This window comes from Mastigoproctus giganteus, chromosome 4 (genome assembly GCF_048544385.1).
Source record: "Mastigoproctus giganteus isolate SK-2022 chromosome 4, ASM4854438v1, whole genome shotgun sequence".
In the NCBI taxonomy this organism is placed as follows: Eukaryota; Metazoa; Arthropoda; class Arachnida; order Uropygi; family Thelyphonidae; genus Mastigoproctus; species Mastigoproctus giganteus.
In genome coordinates this window covers 166,927,214-166,951,690 of record NC_143578.1, presented here as the reverse complement: position 1 = coordinate 166,951,690, position 24,477 = coordinate 166,927,214, and the positions used below count along the sequence as shown (strand labels likewise).

The 24,477-nt window shown below is 40.7% G+C and overlaps 1 protein-coding gene across 1 annotated transcript in view; it reads right to left on the bottom strand.

Annotated features, from left to right (window-relative positions):
* Window positions 1-24,477, bottom strand: part of LOC150087175 (nose resistant to fluoxetine protein 6-like) — a 472,773-nt gene that overhangs the window by 440,543 nt on the left and 7,753 nt on the right. Inside the window, exons 2-3 of the mRNA XM_090373004.1 lie at window positions 8,980-9,224; window positions 2,198-2,312 (exon numbers count right to left, since the gene is read on the bottom strand). Coding sequence (XP_090229130.1) covers window positions 2,198-2,312; window positions 8,980-9,224 — 360 coding nt within the window. The remainder of the gene's footprint in view (window positions 1-2,197; window positions 2,313-8,979; window positions 9,225-24,477) is intronic.

The following is a 24,477-nucleotide window of genomic DNA, read 5'->3' as shown; positions in this document are numbered from 1 at the left end:
TTAAAATCACGCATACCGAAACATAATAAATATTTCAAGTGGGCTTAAGAGAGATTTCAGTTGATTGGAACTACAAAACTCTATGTTCATATTATATTAGGCATAACTGGATTTAAATTCAGGAGGGAATTCGTATAAATTAAAAATGAAGATATACAATTGAGGTATTTTACTTATTAAAACCTTTTTATTAGAATAAACACTGTGCAAACCAAATATGCACAAAATATTACAGAAGCTTAAAAATAATAAAATAGGAATCTACAAATGAAAGCAACTAATGAATTAATGTAATTTTATTTATACAACAAAGTGCGTCTGACCATTTAAACTACATGGTGGTACTAACGTTTGATCTAGAAAATATGGGTACCGTTCGCGTGTCGATTAAGAGAAAAATTCTAACTAATGTTGTCTCTCTTTTGTTTTCAGGCATAGTACAATTTGGGTGATTTTACAAGAATGCAACATGCACGTATTTTGTATACTGCATATACCTATGAATCAATTGGGATTCACGGGAATACGCAACTTCATTTTCTTTTTCCTGTGAATTGTTTTTGCAATAATTCATAAGAAAGTTCAAGTTGATCGCTAAAAGTTGCATGTACTGATCTGACTGACTGCACACTGATTTCCCATGGTCAGTTATACATAAAATGTTGACTAATTCTGAGTGCATCTGTTATCAGATTTCTATTTTATGTTTAGAAAAACAGACCCCATTCAACCATTCCGAGACCAGCTCAGTCATACGGAGAAAAAATTAAACTAATTATTCCATTCCATAATTTTAAAAATCCTAATTGAGTTAGGTATTTTACTAATTCAACGTTATTCGATACGTTTCTCAAGATTAATAACAAGTATAAATATCAGGTACGTCTTTCAGTTAATAATAAACCCCTGGCACCACCATGCCGTGACGGGACTAATTGTATGTCTATCATTGCTGCAATTAAAGATTCTATTCTATTGCTGCAATATTAATAGGTGCAGCTTAAAATATAGAAACTTGCAAAAGTTAACGACTTGCAGGGCACATTCTTCGAAAGAACTGTCATTGAGCTAGCATGTAGCAAACAGTATGTGCTAGGCTTCTCTTCAGTTGGCTCAAGACACGGACAGCAAAAGACTACAATTCCCATAACTTGATCAGCATGGCGCTGATGTGGTTATCATATTACATTTGCAAGAGATGGTTGATATTGTTTACCATTAACATCATCCCTAGTAGTCGTTTTTTAAACATTTTTTGTTTTGTTTTTGGCAAATCATTAAGCCAGGTTGGGTTACCTAAACATATCTTGAAATGTTGTTTACAAGATGGAAATGCATGAAACCGTACACCAGAGAGGTTGATTTTACAAGTAATCTTATATGGCTATTTTTGCAGTCACTCTCCTGCACTGAATCTGTCTTACAGCAGTGGTAATGGAGAAATGGAAGTTTAGTGCTCAAGGGCTGCCAAGGCCAAATTGTACCTTTTCGAACATTGAACAGCAATCTGTTTTAACAGATTGTATTTGAAAATAATACAGTAATTCAATTCGCCTTAAGTAAATAAATAATTCTGTAATATTTGCATCACCCTCTATGAGTAGAGACAGTGAAAATGGTTCTGGGAGAGAGATTTGATATATGGAATGTGTGATAATAGTGCCCACACTGAGCGGGAGTTCCACCCATGACAATCTGTCTTTTAATAATTCTTACAAAATGGCACCCTTGACGGTATATTCAGTATTTTAGAAATTTTCCAATTATTCAGACCACGTCATCCCTAAGTGCAAACTATCGTAAACGAAACTAGTCCAATTGAAATAGTGATCAAAGTTTGTAAACACCGTAAGAGAGTTGCATGTTGAAATTAAAATATCACAATTTATAAATTTGCGTTATTCTAAGTACTAAACCCTCATATCAATTCTTCAGCATCTTGCACTACAAATTCCCATCTGTAGGATTGACATTTATATCAGTTAATTCATACTAGGATTGCTGAAAATGGGCCACTGTCTCCTATCCGGGTTAGGGGGCCAAACAGATTCTGAAAGTACTCTCATCCACCTGAGCAATTCGCATGCCTGAATTCGGTCCTCTCCATTTTCTAAATGTTTTGATCAAAGTAAACAGTTTTGATTTTACCTAAGCGTATAATCTGTTTTTCTGCACGTTTTCTCACATGAAAACTTACCTGCTGAAGCCATTTCGGTGACATCGTGTTCTGTGCACTTCGATGGAAGACATACTCCTGCCCGCAAAACGCCAAAATAAAACATTTGAACATAACTGGCAATCTCTGCAGTCATCTGTAATAAAATAAAAATTTAATCAATCGCAAAAGTTATTTTAATAAATCAAAAATGCAAAATGAGTATCTCTAGCAATAACAACATTCAGATAGGAGATCGTAAAAGTCAAAGTTAGCTCAGAGCCCACGACAATTCCAATGAATAACTGTATCCATTGTTTGGGTTGATCCTGGCCGAGCCATCCAAGATCACCCGTCTTGTCGAAGCAGGGGCCAAAGTGGTGTATTGAAGCTGGGCACCTCAACCACCAGGATCCCCCTTTCTGAGGCCCCGAGTGCCAAGCGATAGTGACAAGCGATTTTCTTCCAGTGATTATAGAGTGATCTCCAAAGTGATATAGTTTCTTTATTTTCCAGTGCGGCTGTTATTTTATTTACTTGAAGTGGTTCTGTGCTTTAGAAGTCAAAAGTAAGAACCCAGAAAGGCAATCCACCTTTCTTTTCTTATTCTTTATATATATCACTAAAAAAATAAACTAACTTAAACAACCGCTTGGTCACTGGTGGCACCGCTCCTGCCTCCACGTGGCAGGGCCGGTAACCTGGGGGAAAAACCAACTCTCGGGGCGAAAGGGAGCAAAGATGGAAACAAGCGAATTTCCACGTTTAGAGCCAAAGTGCTCTCAACATGAACTTGACAATGACACTGACCATGACTTCTCTCTTTCAAAGAGACTTAAAAAAGACACTAGGAAGCAGGAATCTCCAGCTTTCCTAATAATACACTCTTTGTCATCCCAACCTGTGAGCAAGCTCTCACCTTGCATCATCCAGAGATGCCTAGAAAACGCTGCAGGTTCACCAAAAATGGTTAAACGTCTCCAATCAGGAGATCTACTAGTAGAGACTTGTTACTCAAGACATTCTGAGTTACTACTAAAACTTATTTCTTTAAGCGGAATACCGATTCAGGTCACCCCACACAACACACTAAATTCTTCCAAAGGAGTGATCTCTGAATGGGATCTGTTATACGTTTCTGAGGAAGAAATTGTCCAGGAGCTAAAAGATCAAAATGTCTCTCATGCAAAACGTATCATGATCAGAAAAGACGGCAACTTAACTCCCACGAGAAACATAATCTTGACTTTCAGTACTCCAAATCTACCGGATTCTGTCAAAGCAGGTTACTTGAATTGCCGCATTAGGCCTTATATCCCAAATCCGCTCAGATGCTTTAAATGTCAAAAGTTTGGCCATTCTCAGACAGCATGCCGTGGAGACGCCATATGTCCAAACTGCAGCTGCAAGAATCACACACAAGCAGAATGCAATGGTCCAACACCACAGTGTCCTAATTGTAGTGGCAAACATCCAGCCTACTCTAAAGACTGTGAACTGTGGAAGATAGGAAAAAAAATACAAAAATATAAAATTGAAAATAAAGTCTCTTACCAAGAAGCGAAAAAACAGATCAACTTAAGTATGCCAAAACGCACTTATGCTTCTACCACTCTCAGACAGGAATCAGTGGCATGTCAGACTGAAGTATCCATCTCTCCAAATATATCAATATCAGACTGGGCTCGATCAGTACTCTTGATCCAGCATCCATCGAAACCGAATTCAACAGACCAAAGCAATAACACGCCACTCTCAATTCCAACCCAGAGACTTCCTCATCGTCAGGCAGCAGAAAATTTGCAAAAATCGTATTCTGCTGAGACGAAAGTATCAGGTCTAACAAGCATGGATACGGATGATTCTATCGGTCAAGAAGAACTGCTTGAAATACACGCAGAAGATGATATGGACGATAGCAATGAATCGGGACGTCCCACTTTTCCCCGAAAAGAGAAACCAAAACCGGACCGTCATAAACAATCAACTTACAAAAAGCAGTCAGATACATCTTCCACGAACAAAACCAAATAATGGAACAAATCATTCAGTGGAATTGTAGAGGCTATCGCAGCAACATCGATGATATCAATGAACTAATTCACTGCTTCAATCCTGTAGCTATGTGCCTACAGGAAACCAACTTGAAACCCCAAGTTTCCACTACAGTCAAAAATTACACTATCTACAGACAAGATAGATCTGACACTAATAGTGCTCATGGAGGAGTAGCTATCCTGCTGGACTCAAGAGTTCCTTCCAGGTGCATTCCATTGCAAACCTCTTTAGAAGCTGTTGCCGCACGCATAGTAATTGGAATCACCGTTACATTGGTCTCAATTTATCTCCCACCTAATCGTCCATATTCTATGCAGGAAATCGAAGATCTTGTGTTGCAACTACCAGTTCCCTTCTGTCTACTAGGTGACTTTAATGCTCACCACCCATTATGGGGTTCTTCCAGCTTAGACAGGCGTGGAAAACTTGTTGAAACGTTAATAGATAGACAGGATCTAACGTTGTTAAATACTGGCTCTCCTACCTATGTTCATTTTCCTACCCGATCAACCTCTGCAATAGACCTGTCCATTTGCTCTCCAGTGCTTTATCCAAGTATCCAGTGGGTAACTCTTAACGACCCCCACAACAGCGATCATTTCCCAATAATATGCAAAGTTCAAACTTCCTGTTCATTACCAACAGACAATCCAGTAAAATGGAAATTTCCCAAGGCTGACTGGATAAAATATAGCACGCTTGTCTCGTTCGACAACCATATCATACAGAGCTCTTCTATCAACCATGTTACTGAACATATAACAAACCAAATTCTAACAGCTGCAACCGCTGCAATTCCACAATACCAAGTCAGGAAAAGGCGAAAATTAAATTATTGGTGGAACGAAGAATGTAACAATGCAAAAAAAGACAAAAACAAAGCTTGGAATCAATTCCACAAACATCCAACCACTTCCAATCTTATTAATTATAAGCGACTTAGAGCAAGAGCCCGTTATATCAGACGGAAAGCAAAAAAAGAATCTTGGATTAAATTTGCTTCCTCAGTTAATAAAAATACAGACATCAGACTGACCTGGAATAAGATAAAATTGTTAAATGGCAAAATTCCTCCAACATCTACTCCACTAATTAACTGGAACGGACAGGAACTCTCTACTCCTGCAGAAATCGCAAATTCACTAGGATCTGTATTTTCCCAGTTGTCCTCCTCAACTTCTTATGACCAATCGTTTCAAAAAATTAAAGGTGTAACTGAAAAATCCAAACTGAATTTCACTGACAGATGTGCACTAAAATATAATCAACCATTTACCATGGTTGAATTTCAGCATGCTCTTACCAACACAAGGAACAGCGCTGCTGGCCCTGATGGGATATTTTATATAATGCTCAAAAATTTAAATACAAAGTCACAGTCATCACTGCTGTTCTTCCTCAATCGAATATTCACTGAACATACATACCCAAGCTCCTGGCGTCATTCCTACGTTCTGGCTATCCCAAAACCTGGTAAAGACTCTTCTGTTCCTCAAAACTACCAACCAATTTCACTTACCAGCTGTCTGAGCAAAACCCTCGAAAAAATGATTCACCACCGTCTGATTTGGTATCTTGAGTCCCAAAACTTATTCAATAACAATCAATTTGGTTTCAGAAAAAATCGATCATCATTGGACCTTATGATTAAAGCCGAAACAAACATCAGAAATGCATTCATCAAAAAGGAGCATCTCGTTATGGTCTGTCTGGATATTGAGAAAGCCTTCGACACCACATGGCGTTTCGGCATTTTAAAGGATCTACATTCTCTTGGCCTGAGAGGAAATTTGCCATATTTCATCAAATATTTCTTAGAACAAAGATCCTTTCAAGTTCGTTATCAAGGAATTCTCTCTAAAAACTTTGTTCAGGAAGAAGGAGTCCCTCAGGGGTCCGTTCTGAGCGCCACTCTATTCGCAATTAGAATTAATCACTTAAATGAACTTATTCCGAAAACAGTGGACTCATATCTTTATGCCGATGATCTCACAATCTCCTGTCACTCTCAAAATATGAACTACATTGAGAGACAATTGCAGATATCAATAAATCAGATCCAGATTTGGATGACACAAAACGGTTACAGACTATCCAGCCAGAAATCTACTGCCATTCATTTCTGTACCATACGTAAAATGCATCCTGATCCTGAACTCCATTTAGATAACCATCTTATTCCAATAGCAAATAGTATTCGTCTACTTGGCTTAATTTTTGACTGTAAGTTAAACTATCAAAAACACATTGAACAACTCCGGACAGCTTGCCAAAAAAAAATGAACATACTAAGAGCCTTATCAGCAACAACCTGGGGAGCAGATCGCTACACCTTGCTTCACTTATATAGATCCATAATTAGATCTCGTCTGGACTATGGTGCGCCTGTCTTTGATTCTGCTAGGGAAAGTGTGTTATCTCGTCTGAACCCTATTCAACATTCAGCCCTAAGAATAGCTCTAGGTGCGTTCAGAACATCTCCAGTGCAAAGTCTCTATGTAGAAGCCTACGAAGCTCCTCTAAACATCAGAAGAAAGATGTTATTATTGAACTACGCAACCAAGATCCAAAGTCAGTCGACCCATCCTAATTGGTCAATACTAAATGATCCGCCACTCACGATGTTTTATAGAAACAAACCACAAGCAAGTAGGCCTGCAGGTATTAGGTTAATGGAACTAGCAGAAAACTGGAATATACAACTTAATAAAGTCCACCAAGAACCTACAGATCACGTTCCTCCATGGTCTGTCATCATGCCGTGTTGTGACTATTATTTCCACCAATGGGGGAAACGCTGTTTAACGGGTATTAACATCCAGCAGCTCCACACTGCACATTTACAAAGTTATCCCGACTTTGCGAAAATATATACTGACGGCTCAAAGTCTGAGAATGGATCAGGTGCAGCAGTGGTATTCCATGACACTCACTTCCGGCAGAATGCAGCAGTTACACCACTGAATTATATGCCATAAAGCTTGCGCTGGAAAACATTTCCCATCTCTCAATCAAAAAGAGTATAATCTACACAGACTCGCAAAGTGCCCTATTAGCAATGCAAAAGATTTCCCCATCTACTCATCCGGTACTACAGCTAATCAGATCAGAATTGATTCGTCTCCGAGATCATCGGCAAAATGTTGTCTTCTGCTGGATCCCAGGCCATACTGGAATACCGGGAAACGAAATTGCAGATGATGCTGCCAAGCATCCATCCAGCACATCCCCAATAAATTTTCTGGTCCCGTTCAGGGATTACAAAGTACATATACGAAATATATGTAAGGAACGATGGAAACTACAGTGGCAAACGCACATTCACAACAAATTCCTTGAAATTAAACCTATACAGCAATTATGGGCCTCCAATTTTCGCACAAACAGAAAAGAAGAGGTTGTCCTGGCCAGAGCCCGAATAGGTCACACCCATTTGACCCATCTATTCCTGTTATCAGGTAATGACCGTCCACATTGCCACAAGCCACTCACAATAAAACACATACTCCTGGAATGCATCTTGAATAACAACTCCCGTCTAATTTCATTCACTTCTCTCTCAAACTTACAGGAATTGTCACTTAGCCATATCATAGGCGAAAATTCAAACCTTACAGAATTCTTTTTCTTTCTGAAACAAATCGGTCTATATAACCGTTTCTAGCTGTTTTCATAGAAGCCAAAAAAAATCAGTACTAACTACTATGATAGGTGCAATATGGCCTAAGTAGCCTTTGCACCAGAAAAAACCAAGCACAAAACAACAACCCCCTTTCCGAATTTCCACGGGTCGCAGCGCACAGCAAACATGATGGATTCCATTGATGTTAGGCTGACACCTAGGCTGTGGGAGTTGGATCCCGGTGATGCTAATCTGGAAGACCAGCAGCGTCACTGGGAGGTCCCCTTACCACGTAAAGGTGCCCACGTCGAGGAGAGAGGTCCCCAGAACGGAGCCTCTTAACAGATTTAGGAAAATCTGTTAACCCATCTAACCCTTTCTGTATAACAAAGGGTGACACTTTTCCAATTGGTTTCTCGCTGGTTGTGTGAATGGTTAAGAACCTTGGAATAGGCCCTGATGGTATTTCAGTACGTTGCCGCTTTGGCGCAATAGCGCTTTCTGTTTCTTCACTTAAATTTGCAGATAGGGACCTGGTTGCGGCCCCTGAAGAATTAAGTTTATCAGGATTCATAGTAGTTTTGTGGTGGTTCAGTGCCCGGGCTTCTTATCCACTACGGAGCCCAAAGAGACGACCACTACTCGGCATGTAATAAAAGCGCTCGGGAGTGGTACGCCAGGGCTACCCAGACACCATACCCGTACCGCCGCGAGCCTGAATCCTGTCCCTGTGACCATGAGAGTAGCGGCATAGAATTAGCTCAGTTGATCCTTGCAGGAGAACCCACTAGCCGATTGATCCTAGCCGGGCCATTCAGGACCTCCCGTCTTGTCGAAGCAAGTGCCAAAGTGGTGATTGAACCTGGGCCCCTCAACCGCCAGGATTCCCACCCTCCTTCTGAATTTCCACGTGTTCCAGCGCACGGCAAGCACGCCAGATTCCATTGATGTTAGCCTGGAACCTAAAGATGTCACCCTAGGCTGTGGACGTTGGATCCGAGTGATGTTAATCTGGAAGACCAGCAGCATTATTGGGAGGTCCCCTCACCAAGTACAGGAACCCACTTCGAGGGGGGGTTTATTAATGAGATTATGCTTAATGTATATATATCCTGAATGGTTATATGATTTTATTTTTACTTACAGTTTTGCGTTCGCTGAATTCCTTTAATTCCTTTAAGGGTTTCTCCAATGTGTATCGGGATGGCTTTGGAGGCATTGGTAAATTTAAGTTGATTGCACAATATTTGCCTCTAAATATTTCTTGGGGTGGCCTTGATGTTCGACGATCATTATATGCAACAGTATCCACACACTGATGATAAGAACCAAGCAGGGCTGATGAACCTGACACGAAGCCTTCCACTGGCCGTCCAGTAGAATCAATTACTGTAAGAGAAAGTATCAATCACTTTAAATGATCACGTTAAATTTATGCTGAGAATTAGACAAGAATGTTTATTTTATTTAAAGAAAAATGAATAATTTTTGTCATTGCCACAATCTTGAAAAGAGATATCAAATCAACCTTGTAAAAATTAAATTCATAAAAGGAAATTTAAGGGAATGTAAGGAAATCAATTAGCTCTTCAGTGAATTCGACTTCCATGTCAGCGCTCTCGATGCCAGAATGACTAGGAATCCAAAAATAAAATTAATCTGCGCTTCCGTAGCATGACTTCTCAACATGGAATATCACCAATTAGACTGTAGTGACGTTTTCTTGCCCGATATAAGGAGAGAAGAGCAGCTGACAGGTTCAGTGAAAATGACGCTACGAGAGCACCTCTAGAAGTAAGTTGAATCCAGATCCAGTTGTATTACATAACAATTCTGCAATAAATATGATCTCTATAGGCAATCGAGTGGAGATTACGGAGAACGAGAGAATATCAGTAGCACAGACCTGATAGCAAATTTCGTTGCCGTCTGAGTATATATACACTGTGCAGTCAAATTATTACGACAACCCACCTACTAGGGAATATTTTCTTGTCTCCAGTACTGCCACACGGCTAAGCAGGAACTTTTTTTTATGTGGACATACGCTATTGTTAGGGCGGCTCCTAGAACGCCAGTTCAAATCTGCCTCGTAGGTTTTAACACTGTAGGTTTTAACACTGCGCGGTATCACAGTGGTATCATCACCGTCCTCCCCACACCGTGTAGAAAAGGTCCGGGTTCGAATCGTCGATGACGCGAGGTACTTTAGTGGACTTCATTCACTCCGTGGCTGAGTTAATCGGTCTCATGCGTAGATCGCAAGGTTTTTTCACCCAAGAAATTGGGGTTTTTTCGTCCAGCAAACAGGAAAATCGACCAGAGTACACACACGCAATTTACTACACATAAATAAATGGGCAGATGTAGTCCTTCGCGGGTGACACTAGTATCATAACTTTTTTTTTTGTAGGTTTTAACAGACTCTGTAAAATACACCGACTTGAATTATGAGAGCTTCTTTGGACTTGGGGGACGTCCCCATGGACTGGAGGTGTGCAAATATATCCCCAATTCACAAAGGGAGTTCAAAGGGTGACACAAGGAGCTATAGCCCTCTTAGTTTAACTTCTGTTCCGGGAAAAATAATAGTCACTGGTTAAAGATGCATTGCAGGATCATCTATACAAGACTGCAATAATAAATTGGACACAGCAATTGCTTGTTAAGAGAAAGTCTTGCCTGATAAATTTGATTGGAAACTATGATGTGGTCACAAAGGAACTGAATGCAAAAAATAATTTTGATATCATATATTTGGATTTCAGGAAAGCTTTTGACACTGTTGCCCATGGAAGAGTACTGTACAAATCCGTACAGTATGGCATTAAGGGCAAGTTGCTGCTATGGATAAAGGGATGGTTGAGTTGCAGAAGATAGAGTGGTATTCAAGGTTCACTGCTGTTCGGAACTACCGTTATTAGTGGAGTTGTAAGACACAAAGTCTTACAAATTAAATTAAATGTCTATATAATTAATGATAGAATGCTAGATATAGTGATATTATAGACCTTACAAGAAAACACTTAAAATCACAAATATTGTCTAAGATAATGGGTCTCACGCTAATGGAATTAATTTAAGAGAGGGTTAAATTTAATGTACAAGCAAATATACCGTGAAAATAAACATTAAAAAGAGTTTTGAATCAGTGCCCACACCTGAATCAGCAAGCGAAGATAGCAAGACCGAACACTGGGGGGTCAACTGATAGAATGGCAAGCGACGGATTGCTCCAGAGATGACAATAGGGGTACCAGCAGGGGACGTTCTTGTTTACTGCAAACAGAGCGGGTGTGGCGAGATGAATCAAGTAAATGGACGCAGGTGCTTTCTGGATGATACTGAGCTCCGAAATTTCGATCACCTTCCAGAATATTCGAGAATTCTCTAGAAACGGAAGTCTTCTCTACACCGGAAGGGGCTCGACCATCGTGTCATGGGTCATAGGCAAATGAGAATGGAGACGATGATGGTCAGATAGAAATGATTGGCGGAGGAAAGGATGGGCGTTACGAAATTTTGGGAAATAAAAAGGCAAGAGCGCGCGAGTTAAAGGAGTGATGAAGTTTTTTTCGGAGAGGATAGTTTTAGAAGGAGCGATGAAAGTTTTTTTTCGGACGTAGGCTCGGGAAACAGTCCCCGGAAGTAATCCACCAGTAGAATCAGTTATGGTGAGTTGACTAAGTTCTGATAGTGTTAGTAAAGAATAGCTAAATTACTGTAAAGGGAACTTTCTCGAGATGGAACATAGAAGTCCGAAAGCGTCCACCGAGAGATATTTTTAGAAGGAGGACAGCGAGATAATGCTTATGGAAGAACACTGGACCGTCCTGTAGCCTACAGAAAGAAATAAAGTAATGGGAAGCGATTCCTACTGAATGATCCGGCACAGCAAGGAAGCATATGATACCAGGAATGATCGGCAAAGCGAATAATGTCCCTGGCAGAAGTAAGCAGTCCGGAATCGGAGAAGAGCGTTTCCAAACCAATGGTGGACCCCGATGCAGAGCGGAAGGTCACAGGCCCAACATTGTATTAGCGGTAGGATTCAAATCCCCAGAAGTAAGTGATTAAACAACGTATATACCCCTACGTAATTGCAAAGGACTGCAGGGAAGATTAGATAAAAATTAAGTGAGATTTAGGGAAACATACAGTTAACTCAGTGCATGTAGTATAGATAAGCAAAGAAATATTGTAGAATTAGTTTAACGAAGGATTGATTATAGTTATGGTTTATTTGCTAATTAATTAATGGAAGGAAGTTAATAATTTTGGACGGGTTAACCTATAAAGCAGGTACAGTGGTATGTTACTTATATAATATTACTGAAGTAGAGAAATTAGTCGCTAAATGCTGAAGTTTACCTGAGAGGATGAAGAAATAAATAAACCAATGTATATTTCATTAACATGAAATTTTAATGTGTTAGGGTGAGAATAGAATAGAATAATGTGTAAAGTGGACATTAAATTCCAGAAGAAGAATTGTGTTAACCATGAAGAAGAATGTAGGATTGTGCTAGATAAGTATGATTAATAAATAAAAAAAATGTCAATTGTATTTAAGAAAGAGATAGGTGAAACTGATCGTAGGAATGTGTTATTTGCCGAATATTAAGATGATGATAGGAGAGCCAAATGACCAGGAACGTAATCCATGCCATGTACCTATATATGAAGTGAATAATGTGTAATGAATTGCTTGATCTTTTATTTGTAATTATGTATAATAAACTAATTGTATCTAACTTAATGCAAATAGTGTTTGGTCATTTCTGAACACACAAAAGAAAAAAAAAAAAAAAAAAAAATCAAAAGGAGGAGTGCACTAATATAGGAACTTCCACAGGACCGGAATTCTTCTGTGAGATAACTAGTCAGATGCAAAGTGGGGATTTTTAAGAACATAAATAATAATAAATACTATAGTAATAAATAATATAAACAAAAAAAAATAATAAATATGTAATAAAACCCCACCCCCACAGAGTTCGCCAGTGTTCAGTGCTGGGCCCAGTGTTGTTTTGTGTATTTATCAATGATATTGATGAAGGTATATCGGGCTCAATGTCCAAGTTTTAAGATGATACAAAGGTTGGCAGAGTTGTTAACGACAGCAAAGACAGTATGCTACTGCAACAGGATCTAGATAAGTTGGGCAAGTGGGCTGAGAAGTGGCAACTGAAGCTTAACACTGACAAATGCAAAGTACGGCATATTGATAGCAGTAACCCAAGCGAAACGTACCAACTATGTGGTACTACACTCAGGGAAGTGGAGAATAAAAAATGCCTGGGGGTAATTGGTCAGTCAGATACGAAGTTCGCAGAGCAGTACAGACAGGCAGCCAGAGCAGAGCATGGACTCTTGTCAATGATATATAGGAATCCACATTTGGAGTACTGTGTACAGGTCTAGAAGCCTCATTTTAGGTAGGATGTAGAGTTTCCAGAACGAGTACAAAGAAGGGCAACCAGATTGATGAGAGGACAAAGGAGTGTTCTTACCAAGAAAGGCTTACCAAGAAAGTTTGGCAAATTGCAGCGCTTGGAGACTAGGCACCTACGAGGTAATCTGATCGAGATGTATAAGGCCTTGAACGGGTTGAGCAAGCTCAATGCTGATGGGATTCTTCCTCTTGCTCAGATTACGAACCTGAGGGGGGCATATATTTAAATTGAGGAAAGACAATTATAGAATAGATGTGCAGAAATTTGTCTTTAGCCAACAGACGTGCATCTCTTGTTGTGGAAGTTGATAGCTTGAATAAATTTAAGGCTGAGCTAGGCAGGCATTTGTATTGAATGGATGGGTGAAATGGGAGGTTTCTTTTTTTTTTTGGCTAATGCTGCATAAGCTTACTTTCTTGCATTATATGCCTGAAATAATGTTAATGTTTGTGTATTTTATGTACACTGTGCTGCTACTTTATTAGGTACACCTACTAGCGTGTTGAGCCTCCTATAGCCTTGAAAACAAACTGAATTCGTCTGGACATGGATTGAACAAGATGCTGAAAAAGTTGTGCAGGAATGGAGTACCATGCAGACATGAGCGTGTCACGCAGTTCCTTGAGATTCGACTGATGTACAGGCCTGTAGCGAACAGCCCTTTCCAGTCCATCCCAAAGATGTTCAATAGGATTGAGATCCACGACTGAGCAGGCCACTGCAGCAAAGAAAAGTCATTGTCATGTTCCTGGAACCATTCCATAGTGATTCGGGCTTTGTGTTGTTGTTGGATTTAACGACACATATGCTGTTATGGCAACATTATGTCATGTGTTTCTACTGGTGAATATGAAATAACTATATTTTATGATATATTCCTATACGATTTAGGAAAGTAAATAGTTCTTTTTCATTAGAATCACCTTCCAGAATTTGCAATAAATTTATTGATGACTGTGTATTGGCAATTAATTTAAAGATGTCTAAGCGGATGTTTTGAAAAGTAGGGACAGTCCACTAGCGAATGTTTAGTTGTACTTGACATGATGTACATTGGGGTGCGCTGTCATTAGTTAACAGATACAGGTGAATGAGGCGAGTATACCCAATCCAAAGCCTTCCTAAAATTGTTTCTTCTCGTCTGCTTTTCTGGAAGCTGGAGGGCCACAGCTTTGGTTCTGGTTTTATTTGGTATATTTTGTTTCCTGGATAACCTCTCCAGATTAATGACCAGCTATTGTAACGTGCTTTGCGGATGATATGTTTATAATCAGTATATGGGGTTCGAAAAGTCTGCAAAAGAGTAGTATCTGGTTGTTTGGCTGCAAGATTTGCTATTTCATTTCCTGCTTACCCAGAATGCCCTGGGACCAGCAAAATGTCTCAGTTTGGTTTGACTGATTACAGGCAAGTAATTTAAAATGGATTTGTTTTATTACAGGGTGAGAGGAGATGGTATTACTATTTATGGAAGACACAGTACTGAGGGAGTCGGTGTATATTAAGGCAGACGAAATTACAGTTAGTTAGTTAGTTATTGGAAGTTTAATGGCGCATCAGCATCTAAGGCTATCGTGCGCCAAGTCTACTGTAATAAAATAGCATATCTAGTTAATATAAACAAAAATATGGCATAAAACATTTACAATATATTAAACATTAGGGCAATCTAAATAAAACTATGTAGATTAATCAGTTGTAAAAACCTGAATACATCTGACACATTGTCATCGTCAGATAAAATCCGCTCAGACAGATGATTAAAACATGAGCGGCGTTCATTACTAAAATATGTACATTCGACTAATATATGACGGATAGTTAAAATTGCTTTACAATGTCTACACACAGGACAATCATCAGCCCTCAGCAAATACGAATGCGTCAGGTGAGAATGTCCTATGCGTAGCCGAGCAAGAATAACTTCCTCCTGTCGGACCCTGCGCTGACTAGAATGCCAAAGCATTATTTCAGGCTTGATTTCATTCAGCTTGTTGGTAGGGCACCCATTCCAAGATTTTTGCCAACGCGCGCATAATTTTTTTGTAGATCAGTTGCTTGCAGTCTGTAGAGGGGACTGACAAGCGGATGCGACTTTGTGGCGTTGCTGATTTTGCTGCTGCATCAGCTAAGTCATTGCCTCTGATACCAACATGGCTAGGGATCCAGCAAAAGCGAATATCGAAATTTAACTCTAAGAGGGAGTGTAATATTTGCTGCACCCGACATACCACTGGGTGAGTGCTTCTCACATTGGATAAGGCCTGTAATACGCTTAGAGAGTCCATATATAGCATGCACCTTTCGTACTGGTGGGTTTTTATATGATCCAAGGCCAGTTCTACTGCGTGTAGCTCTGCAGTGTATATGCTACATTCACTTGGAATACGACTGCAGATTGTTTTGCTTGGAAAGACACAAGCAGATCCCACAAACTCTTCAGATTTCGAGCCATCTGTATAAACCGGCAAGAATTCAGAGTGTTCAGCAATGTGGGCTGCAAACAGTTGCCGATATATACATGACGATGTGTTAGCTTTCAGCCAACTCCTAAGACTGAAGTCACAAGACGGAGATCGTATATTCCAAGGGGGAATAACTTGCTTTACTGACGTTGATATATTATCCAACGTGAAGCTAATATCATGAACCAGCTCTTGAATCCTAATACCAAAAGGCCGACTGGCAGTTTTACGTGAATCATATAGATTTTCCCAACGTGGCATATAAATAGATGTCCAGGCAGGGATTTTATTTTTATAGCATATTGTAACGACAATTGCTGACGTCGAAGAATCAATGGTGATTCATTGGCTTCAACGTATAGACTTTGGACAGGCGAAGTACGGAAAGCCCCCCGTGGCAATCCGAATGGCTTTATGGTGGATTGGATCAAGCCATCGGAGTACAGAAATTCTAGCAGAAGAGTAAGCTTGGGAACCGTAGTCAAGTTTAGGGCGAACAAATGCTCGGTATAGACGCAATAATGTGCTTGTATCTGCTCCCCAAAAGTTGGAGGAGATAGCACTGAGCATGTTCAAACCCTTCATGCATTTTGCTCTAAGTTGACGAATATGGTGTAGGAATGTCAGATAAGTCCCAAAAATTTTGTTTCTGCTACCACAGGAATTGGATTTTGTCCAAGTCTGAGTTCTGGGTCAGGATGTAGATTCCGTTTGCGGCAGAAGTGAATGCAAACGGTCTTTTGGGCAGAAAACTTAAACCCATTGGTTAAAGCCCAGGAACTAAGGTGATTGAGTGCTTGTTTCAATTGCCGTTCAATAACTCTCATGCTACAGGAGTGACAGAAAATACTAAAATCATCAACGTACAAGGCACTATTTACTGAAGGAGGAAGCTGTTTTGTAATGGAGTTAACTTTGACTGCAAACAGCGTAACACTGAGGACGGAGCCTTGGGGAACTCCTTCCTCTTGACCAAAAAGGCGAGACACTGGATTTAACACGAACCTGGAAGAGTCGTTTAGATAAAAAATTTCTGATAAAAATAGGGAGGTGGCCTCTCAGACCAAAAGAATAGAGGTCTTGTGAAACACTATACCTCCAGGTTGTGTCATTAGCTTTTTCCATGTCAAAGAAGACTGATACCAAGTGCTCACGCTTTAAAAACGCATCGCGAATCGCTGTTTCCAGTCGGATTAAATGGTCCAAAGTTGATCGATTCCTTCGGAAGCCGCACTGAATCTTGTTCAAATGGTCGTTTGCCTCAAGGTAATATATGAGGCGCGCATTCACCATTTTTTCCAAATTCTTACATAAACAACTGGTCAGAGCAATTGGACGATAGTTGCTAGGAATTTTGGGATCTTTTCCTGGCTTTGGGAAAGCGAGGACAGTTGTCCTACGCCAAGAAACGGGAAATTGATCCTCCAAATAAATTCGGTTGTAGAGATGTAGCAACAGCTCTAGAGAGTGAGATCTCATACTGAATTTCATCTGGCCTTGCGGCACTCACTTTCGAGGTAGCAAGTGCAATGGTTAATTCCACTTTACTAAAAGGTAGGTTATAAGACTCGGCTTTGCTTGAAGGGAAGTTGAGTTTTTGTTTCTCCACTTTCTTCTTTAAAACTAGGAAATCAGCAGATATAGTGGAGAATACTTCTCCTAGAGCGTTGGCAATAGCAGTTGGATCTGCTAATGTACAACCATTATGTTGTAGATGAGGGAACATAGGTGAGTTAACTGATGTGTATTTACCTTCATCTTCCGAATTTTATCCCAGACGACTTTGGCTCTAGTCATCTGGTTAATTGAGGATGTAAACTTGACCAAACATTCCTTTTGGCTCTGTCGGCGTATAAATCGTGCTTTGGCACGAGCACGTTTAAAGGCTATAAGATTTGCGGTGGTGGGGTGACGTCGAAATTTTCCCCATGCCCGATTTTGTGACTTCCTTGCTTCTTTACAGTCTTGGTTCCACCATGGTTTTGGATAACGTGGAAATCGGGAGGATGTTTTTGGAATTGAAATTTCCACTGCGTGGATAATACACTCGGTAATATAATTCACTGCTTCATCAATTGATTCCTGTTGAATTTGTACAGGATCAAATTCAGTGAGCCGTGAAAATTTACTCCAGTCTGCTTGATCATACTTCCAACGTGGAGTTCTAAATGGATGACAAGGTTGTCCATCCACTATGGTAGATATTACAGGGAAATGATCGCTTCCATAAGGATTCTGTTTCACTTCCCAGGAAAGAAAAGGTAGCAGAGAAGGCGAGCAGATGGAAAGATCGATGGCAGAGAAAGTACGGGTAGGCATATGGAAATAGGTGTTTATTCCCATATTTAGTAATGAAAGGCCGTTATTGTCGAGAAAACGTTCAACAATACGACCTTGTTCATTAGTTTCTGCATTACCCCACAGGGTACTATGTCCATTAAAGTCTCCAAGAAGTAAAAATGGAGAAGGCAATTGCGTAATAAGATCGTCGAGATCTACCTGGGAAATGTGTGTCCCCGGAGGCAAATATATAGAACATATTGTAAGTAAAGACCCACCCTATTGCTAAACGAATGGTACTGCTTCTAAGTTAGTGTTCAATTGAACTTGTGAGAAAGGGGTATGGTTGTTTACAAGGATTGCGACTCCTCCATGGACCGGGCAATCCCCGTTTCTGTCTTTACGAACAACAGTAAAACTTCCCAAGATGGGGTCATCATTTGCCTTTAGGTACGTTTCCGGCAAGCAAAAAGGTTCGTATTTACCCATTAACATCCTCCATATTTGGTCGGAATCCACGACAATTCCATTGCAGTAATTTAGCCATTATTACTTGGAATTAGTGGAACCTTTGACTGGCTTCCGAAGTGATGCGGGTTTTGATTGGCCCGCATTTGGTTTTATTCTGCCTTTGGGAAATTGAGGGCGCTCAATATCCATTTCTTCCTCCGGATGAAGATCCAGAATAGATTCTTCCACACTTTCAGCTTCTTCATTTACATCGATTTCCTCCTGTACCTCAGTAATAACAGGCGGGGTTTTAGTTGGAGGTGATTTTCCTTTAGTTGCTACTTTCTTGGTGGTATTGAAATGGGAGTAGCTACTGCTTTATCTTGCTGTGCTTGTGTCAATAAGTATCTAGCTTGGGGTGCAAATGAATCACGTGGCGATATTGAAATATCAGTTTGCGTCGAAATTGAAACCTTCCTCAAAACTGCTTGTGCATAAGATTTTCCACTGTTACTGGTGTTACCCGTTTCTTTGCTTCCACATATGGGATGTTCTGTTCCGCCTTGATTTTTTGAATTTGTTTTTCGTCTTTCCATCTTTGGCATGCTCGTGAATATGCAGGGTGTTCACCGCCACAATTCAAGCAGGCTGGTTTCGAGGCAGAACATTCCTTTGTGTCATGTTCTTTTGCTCCACAGCGGGCACAAGCAGGTAATCCACGACATGACATCTGAAAGTGGCCATATTTTTGGCATCTGAAGCATCGCAACGGGTTTGGAATGTACAGCACAGTTCAGATAACCAGCCCTGATGGAAGTAGGCGGTTTAGGTGTGTTAAATGTAAGGATAAGAACCCTAGTTGGGACTAGTTACGCATAAATATCCTCTTAACGGCTGTTACTCCTTGATCTCTCAGTTGGGTGCATATCTCCTCTTCAGATGTTTCAAAGAGATCCCACTCGGCAATTACGCCAAGCGATGTATTTAGTGTCCTGTGTGGTGATGTCTTAATTGGAATTCCCCCAAGAGATGTTGATTGGAGAAGCAATTCTGAATGTCGCACTGAGGACGTTTCTACTAAAAGGTCACCCGATCTAAGTCGTTTTACCGACTTCGGGGACCCTGCCAGCCCTTCAAGACAATTCTGAATGAAGAAGGGCGACATTTTACCTATTTCCTTTTCACTGGTAGAATGTATGATAAGGAATCGAGGTACAGGAGGTGGTGCAGCTTCTGTTCGGTGTTTCTTTTTTGATGATACATTATCCTCATCAATTTCAGGTAGGGACCTCGTAGAGGCCTCAGAGGGGTTTGAAAGATTTAAATTACTCATGAGAGGAAAAAGAAAGTGTCTGATGCCTAAGTACCTCACCCACCACGGTGCCCTACGAGGGGACGCCCACTCGTGAACTAGCAGGTACTGCGTACACGAATGGGACGCCGAGTTCGCTTAGGAGCACCATACCCACGTTACCAATAAGTCTTTATCCCGTCCCAAGACCAAAGGGAGGGAGACTTATTGGAACGCAGTTGACCCTAGCAGTAAAAAACCACCCACCGATTGATCCCAGTCGGGACGGTCCGGGACCTCCCGTCTTGTCGAAGCAGGGACCAAAGTGGTGTATTAAGGCTGGGCCCCTCAACCACCAGGATCCCCCTTTCCGAAATCCACGGGTCGCGGTGCACGGCTGCACACGCCGGATTCCAATGATGTAACCCTGGAGACGAAATTACAAGTTGAGTAATGTGATCTCGAGCCAAGTTAATAGCATAAAGCTCAGCTCAGGTGATCAGAAAGGAGATTTTCGGAGTCTAGAATCCAGGTGAGCCTCTTATGTACCATCTTTTCAAAGACTTTGCCCAAACAACTTGTCAATGATATTGGTCTGTAATTCTCAACTAGTGAAGGATCTTTGCCTGGTTTTGGAATAGCACAAATATAGGAATGACGCCTTCAGAGAGAGGATACGTATTTGTAGAGAAGATCCGGTTATAAAAGAGTAATAGTGTGCCGAGATCGGTTTCACAAAGATGCTTCAGCATACTGTAGTGAATGCCGTCTGGTCCTGCTGCGCTGTTCGGAGATTTGCTCAAAGATTCTCTCAGTTCAAATAGAGTAAACAGCTGGTTATACGGAAGTGAAAGTCTAGTTGCGAAATTAAACTTATGACGTTCTGAATAAGTTCTACTGCGTTGAAAGGAGATCACATAAGAGGAACAAGCAGAAATATTATAAAAAGACTTGGCTAAACATTTGCAATGTCAGTAGGAGAGGATATGTCCTGCCCATTGCATTGTATTATCGGAGATTGCAGCGGTAGAAATTTCCCATTGAGAGCTTGATATTTTTTTTCCAAATGATTCGAATGTCAGTATTTTTCTTAATAGCCGATCGAATTTAATCCAGGAGTCACGTTTTGCTGTCTTCCTAATTTGTCTTGCTTTGCCTCTGAGTTTTTTGTACATAACAAGGTTGGCGGTAGTTGGAAATTTGCGAAACTGGTTCCAGGCACGGTTTTTTTTCTCGTTTCGCTTTGGAGCATTTTTCATTCCACCACTGATTTTGGTGTATATGCTTGAGCTGATCAGATTTTGGATTGGAAATTTCTGCTGCAGATAATATATGGCTTATAATGTGATCAGTTACGTCATCAATATGTTTTTGTTGTACATATAGTTTGTCAAGTAGAACACAAGTTGAATAGTTTTTCCAGTCTGCTGGTGAAAGTTCCAAGAAGTACGGCCTTTAGGACATGACACCGTCTGTATTTGAATTGAACTGATGATAGGAAAATGGTCACTGTGAAATGGATCATTTAGCAATAACCATTCCATGCTTGGAAAAAGAGATGCTGAACATATGGATAAGTCTATGGCTTATGTAGTACCTGAAGGTAGTTGGAGAGCCAGAATTTAACAGAGTCAGGTTATAGTTATCCAGGAATATTTCTATTCATTGGCCTCTTTTATCCATGGTGGAAGATCCCCAACAATGGATGGTGACCGTGGAAATCGCCGAGCAAACAGACTGGAGGTGGCAGTTGTGTGATAAGATTGTCAAGTTCAGGATAATTCGGTGGGATATAAATGGATGCAAGTGTTAACGATATTCCCATTGCTATCTGAACCGTTACAACTTCTAAAGAGGTTTCTAGTTGGAGATGTCTTGACGATATGTTCGTTTTGATAAGAATACCCACCCCACCACGAGCAGGAGTGTCAGAATCCCTGTCTCGCCTAAACATAGTATAATTTTTAGAGAAACTTGTGGTGATAAAAAGGTTTCCTGTAAACATACACCTATTGCTTTAGTTTGTATGAGTAAATCATTCAAGTCATCTATATTACTGCGTAATCTTACACAGTTCCATTGAAGGAATTTATTCATTTGTTGGATTTACTTGAGGAAGATTGATCTGACTGTTTTTTTCTGAGAAGGTTTGTCTGCTTAGTTTTGATTTTTCATTTTTGGAAAAGGTTGGGCGTCCTGTGTCCCTGGTATCATTAGCATGTAACTCTAGTACTGTCTCTTCATCCTCTGACTGAACCTCCATTTCCAAGTTGCTAATGCGTGGTTTCACTTCCTTCTGGTTTTCAATAGTAGCTGATTTCGTTGTTTCGGGCAAGGTTGAAATAGCATCAGTTGGGATGCTGATTGGGGTGTTGCTGATCTCACTGACTGTAGTTTTCTTATTGTAAGTTGGCACAGTTTTGGCCGAGGTGGCAAAGGAAATATTCCATTCGATGGAGACATCTGTTGGGGTTGCAGCTGAGCGACTATTTTTTGTGACCGATGTATATTATCGGCTAGGCATGGTTAGCATTATTTGCTTTCTTGCTTCAGCGTATGTGACTGTACGCTCCATTTTATACTTCTGGATTGTTTTCCCTATTTTCCAAGGGTCTTTAGAAAATGCATGATGGTTTCCTTTACAGTTTGGGCAAGTGGGAGTGGAAGCTGTACAGCTGTACAGTCTCCTTGGGAATGCTCCTTGGAGCCGCAAATAGGGCACAGAGCATCGCCTTGGCATGCCGTCTGAGAATGGCCGTACTTCTGGCACTTAAAGCAGCGAATGGGATTCGAGACTTGCAGTTTAAGTAACCTACTTTTACAGAAGATGGGAGATTCGGAGTACTGAATGTCGAAATATTGAACCTGGTTGGTAATAGGTTGCCATCTTTTTTCGTCATAATTCTCCGTGCATGAGTCACTTTTTGTTCGCTAAGCTCTTGAATAATCTCTTCCTCAGACACATTTAGTAAGTCCCATTCGCTGATAACTCTTTTATTAGGTGTTCAAAGTGTTATCGGCTGTTACTGACACAGGAATATTGTTAAGAGTTGTTAATTTTAACAATTTTTCTGAGTGACGTGGCTTAGAAGCTTCAATTAGGTCTCCAGATTGGAAACGTTTAACCATTTTGGGAGATCCAACAACCGATTCTAAAAATTTCTGTATTAGAAAAGGCGATAGCTTGCCAACAGGTTGTGTGGATAGGGAATGCAGTATGAGAAATGCTGGCATGTCTTGTTTGTTTTTCTGTCCGTAGTCTCTTGACGATTCAAGTCATGCTCTGAATCAGAGTTCACAGGTCTGGATCCCGTGGGCTCTAGCGATGGATATGCATCGCAATCCATCGCTTTTAAGCCCTGGAAGAGGGAATTCCTTCTCCCAGGTTACCGACCCACCTCCCCACGTGGAGGCAGGAGCAGTGCCAACCAGTGACCAAGCGATCAGCAGAAGAGGATTTGGTTTGGTTTGGTTCATTTTGGATTTTATTTGCGCATTAGCAACTAAGGGTAAGGGTATAATGCGCCAAGACCAGGTAATATATAAAACTTTTAACCTCTCAGTGACCTAATTTGTGCCAGCTGCGCGTATAGTGTGTGGCAGCATGCGAATGAGCTCCGATTAAAGTTACTAATTTGTGCGGTTATACTGTTTTGATTTTCGAGAAAGATGTTCTAAAGAATTCCTCTGGTGATGATCTGTCCGGTAATGATACCAAATCGCCTACATCTTCCTCAGGTAATGTTTTTTTATATATTATTTCTTGACTGATTGTATCAATACGATACAGTACTTCCATTGTCCAACTGTAGAACAAAAGCAGTTGGCTATTGACAACCAGTGTTCGACGACTGTGAATGCTCCCACCTCTTGGTATCTAGGTCATTGCCTCCGGCTGTTTTAAAGACTTCGCCTGAAATAAACTAGGGAGTTGTGCTACCACAAACACCGCCTAATCCCTTTAGACCAATTGTCAAAAGTGTTTTGCTTCGTCTTCGTTTTTCCGCTCTGGTAGGGTAACTACTAAAATCATTACTGTCGCTTTCCGTCATACTGCAATGCCGACCAGGAACACCAAAAATCAACTAAAGACGACTACTGTCGTTTGCAGCCGCTGCAACAAAGAAGTCAGTGAAGTGGTCTCGTGTAAATTATGTTTCGCCCTGCTTTGCGAATCATGTTCGGGCCTAAAATCCCTACATAAATTAAATGCCCCGCGTCGCAAGAATTTCACGTGCGTTCCTTGCAAGAACAACCAGCCGAAAAAATTTAGGTCCTGCGAGCAGTTTACCAGTTGCACAGATAAAGTTGGTGAAGCGATCGCAGTTCCATTAGCAGATGATAATGATACATCACCCACTTCCAGCACCTCAGCTGCTGATACATTTCATCCAACTGACTGCTTCCCAGATATAAGGGCCGGATCCGTGGAACGGCTTATTTCCCATTGTGATATCACTAACGCCGCAACCTGTTCGGTTGACCCCGATGATGAAGACTCTAGCTTCTCTAACTTAACAGATGCAAAGGATAAGTCCCACCATCGCAGTGTCGCCACTGTAGCAACTCAAACAGAAGACTTCGCCAATATCCCGCATGCACAGCCAACAATGCATGCAGATCCCCAAAGAAGGAACTTCCCACCCTCTATCATGTTTACTAATGTGTCTACACAAACTGATTTTTCGCTTGCTGAATCT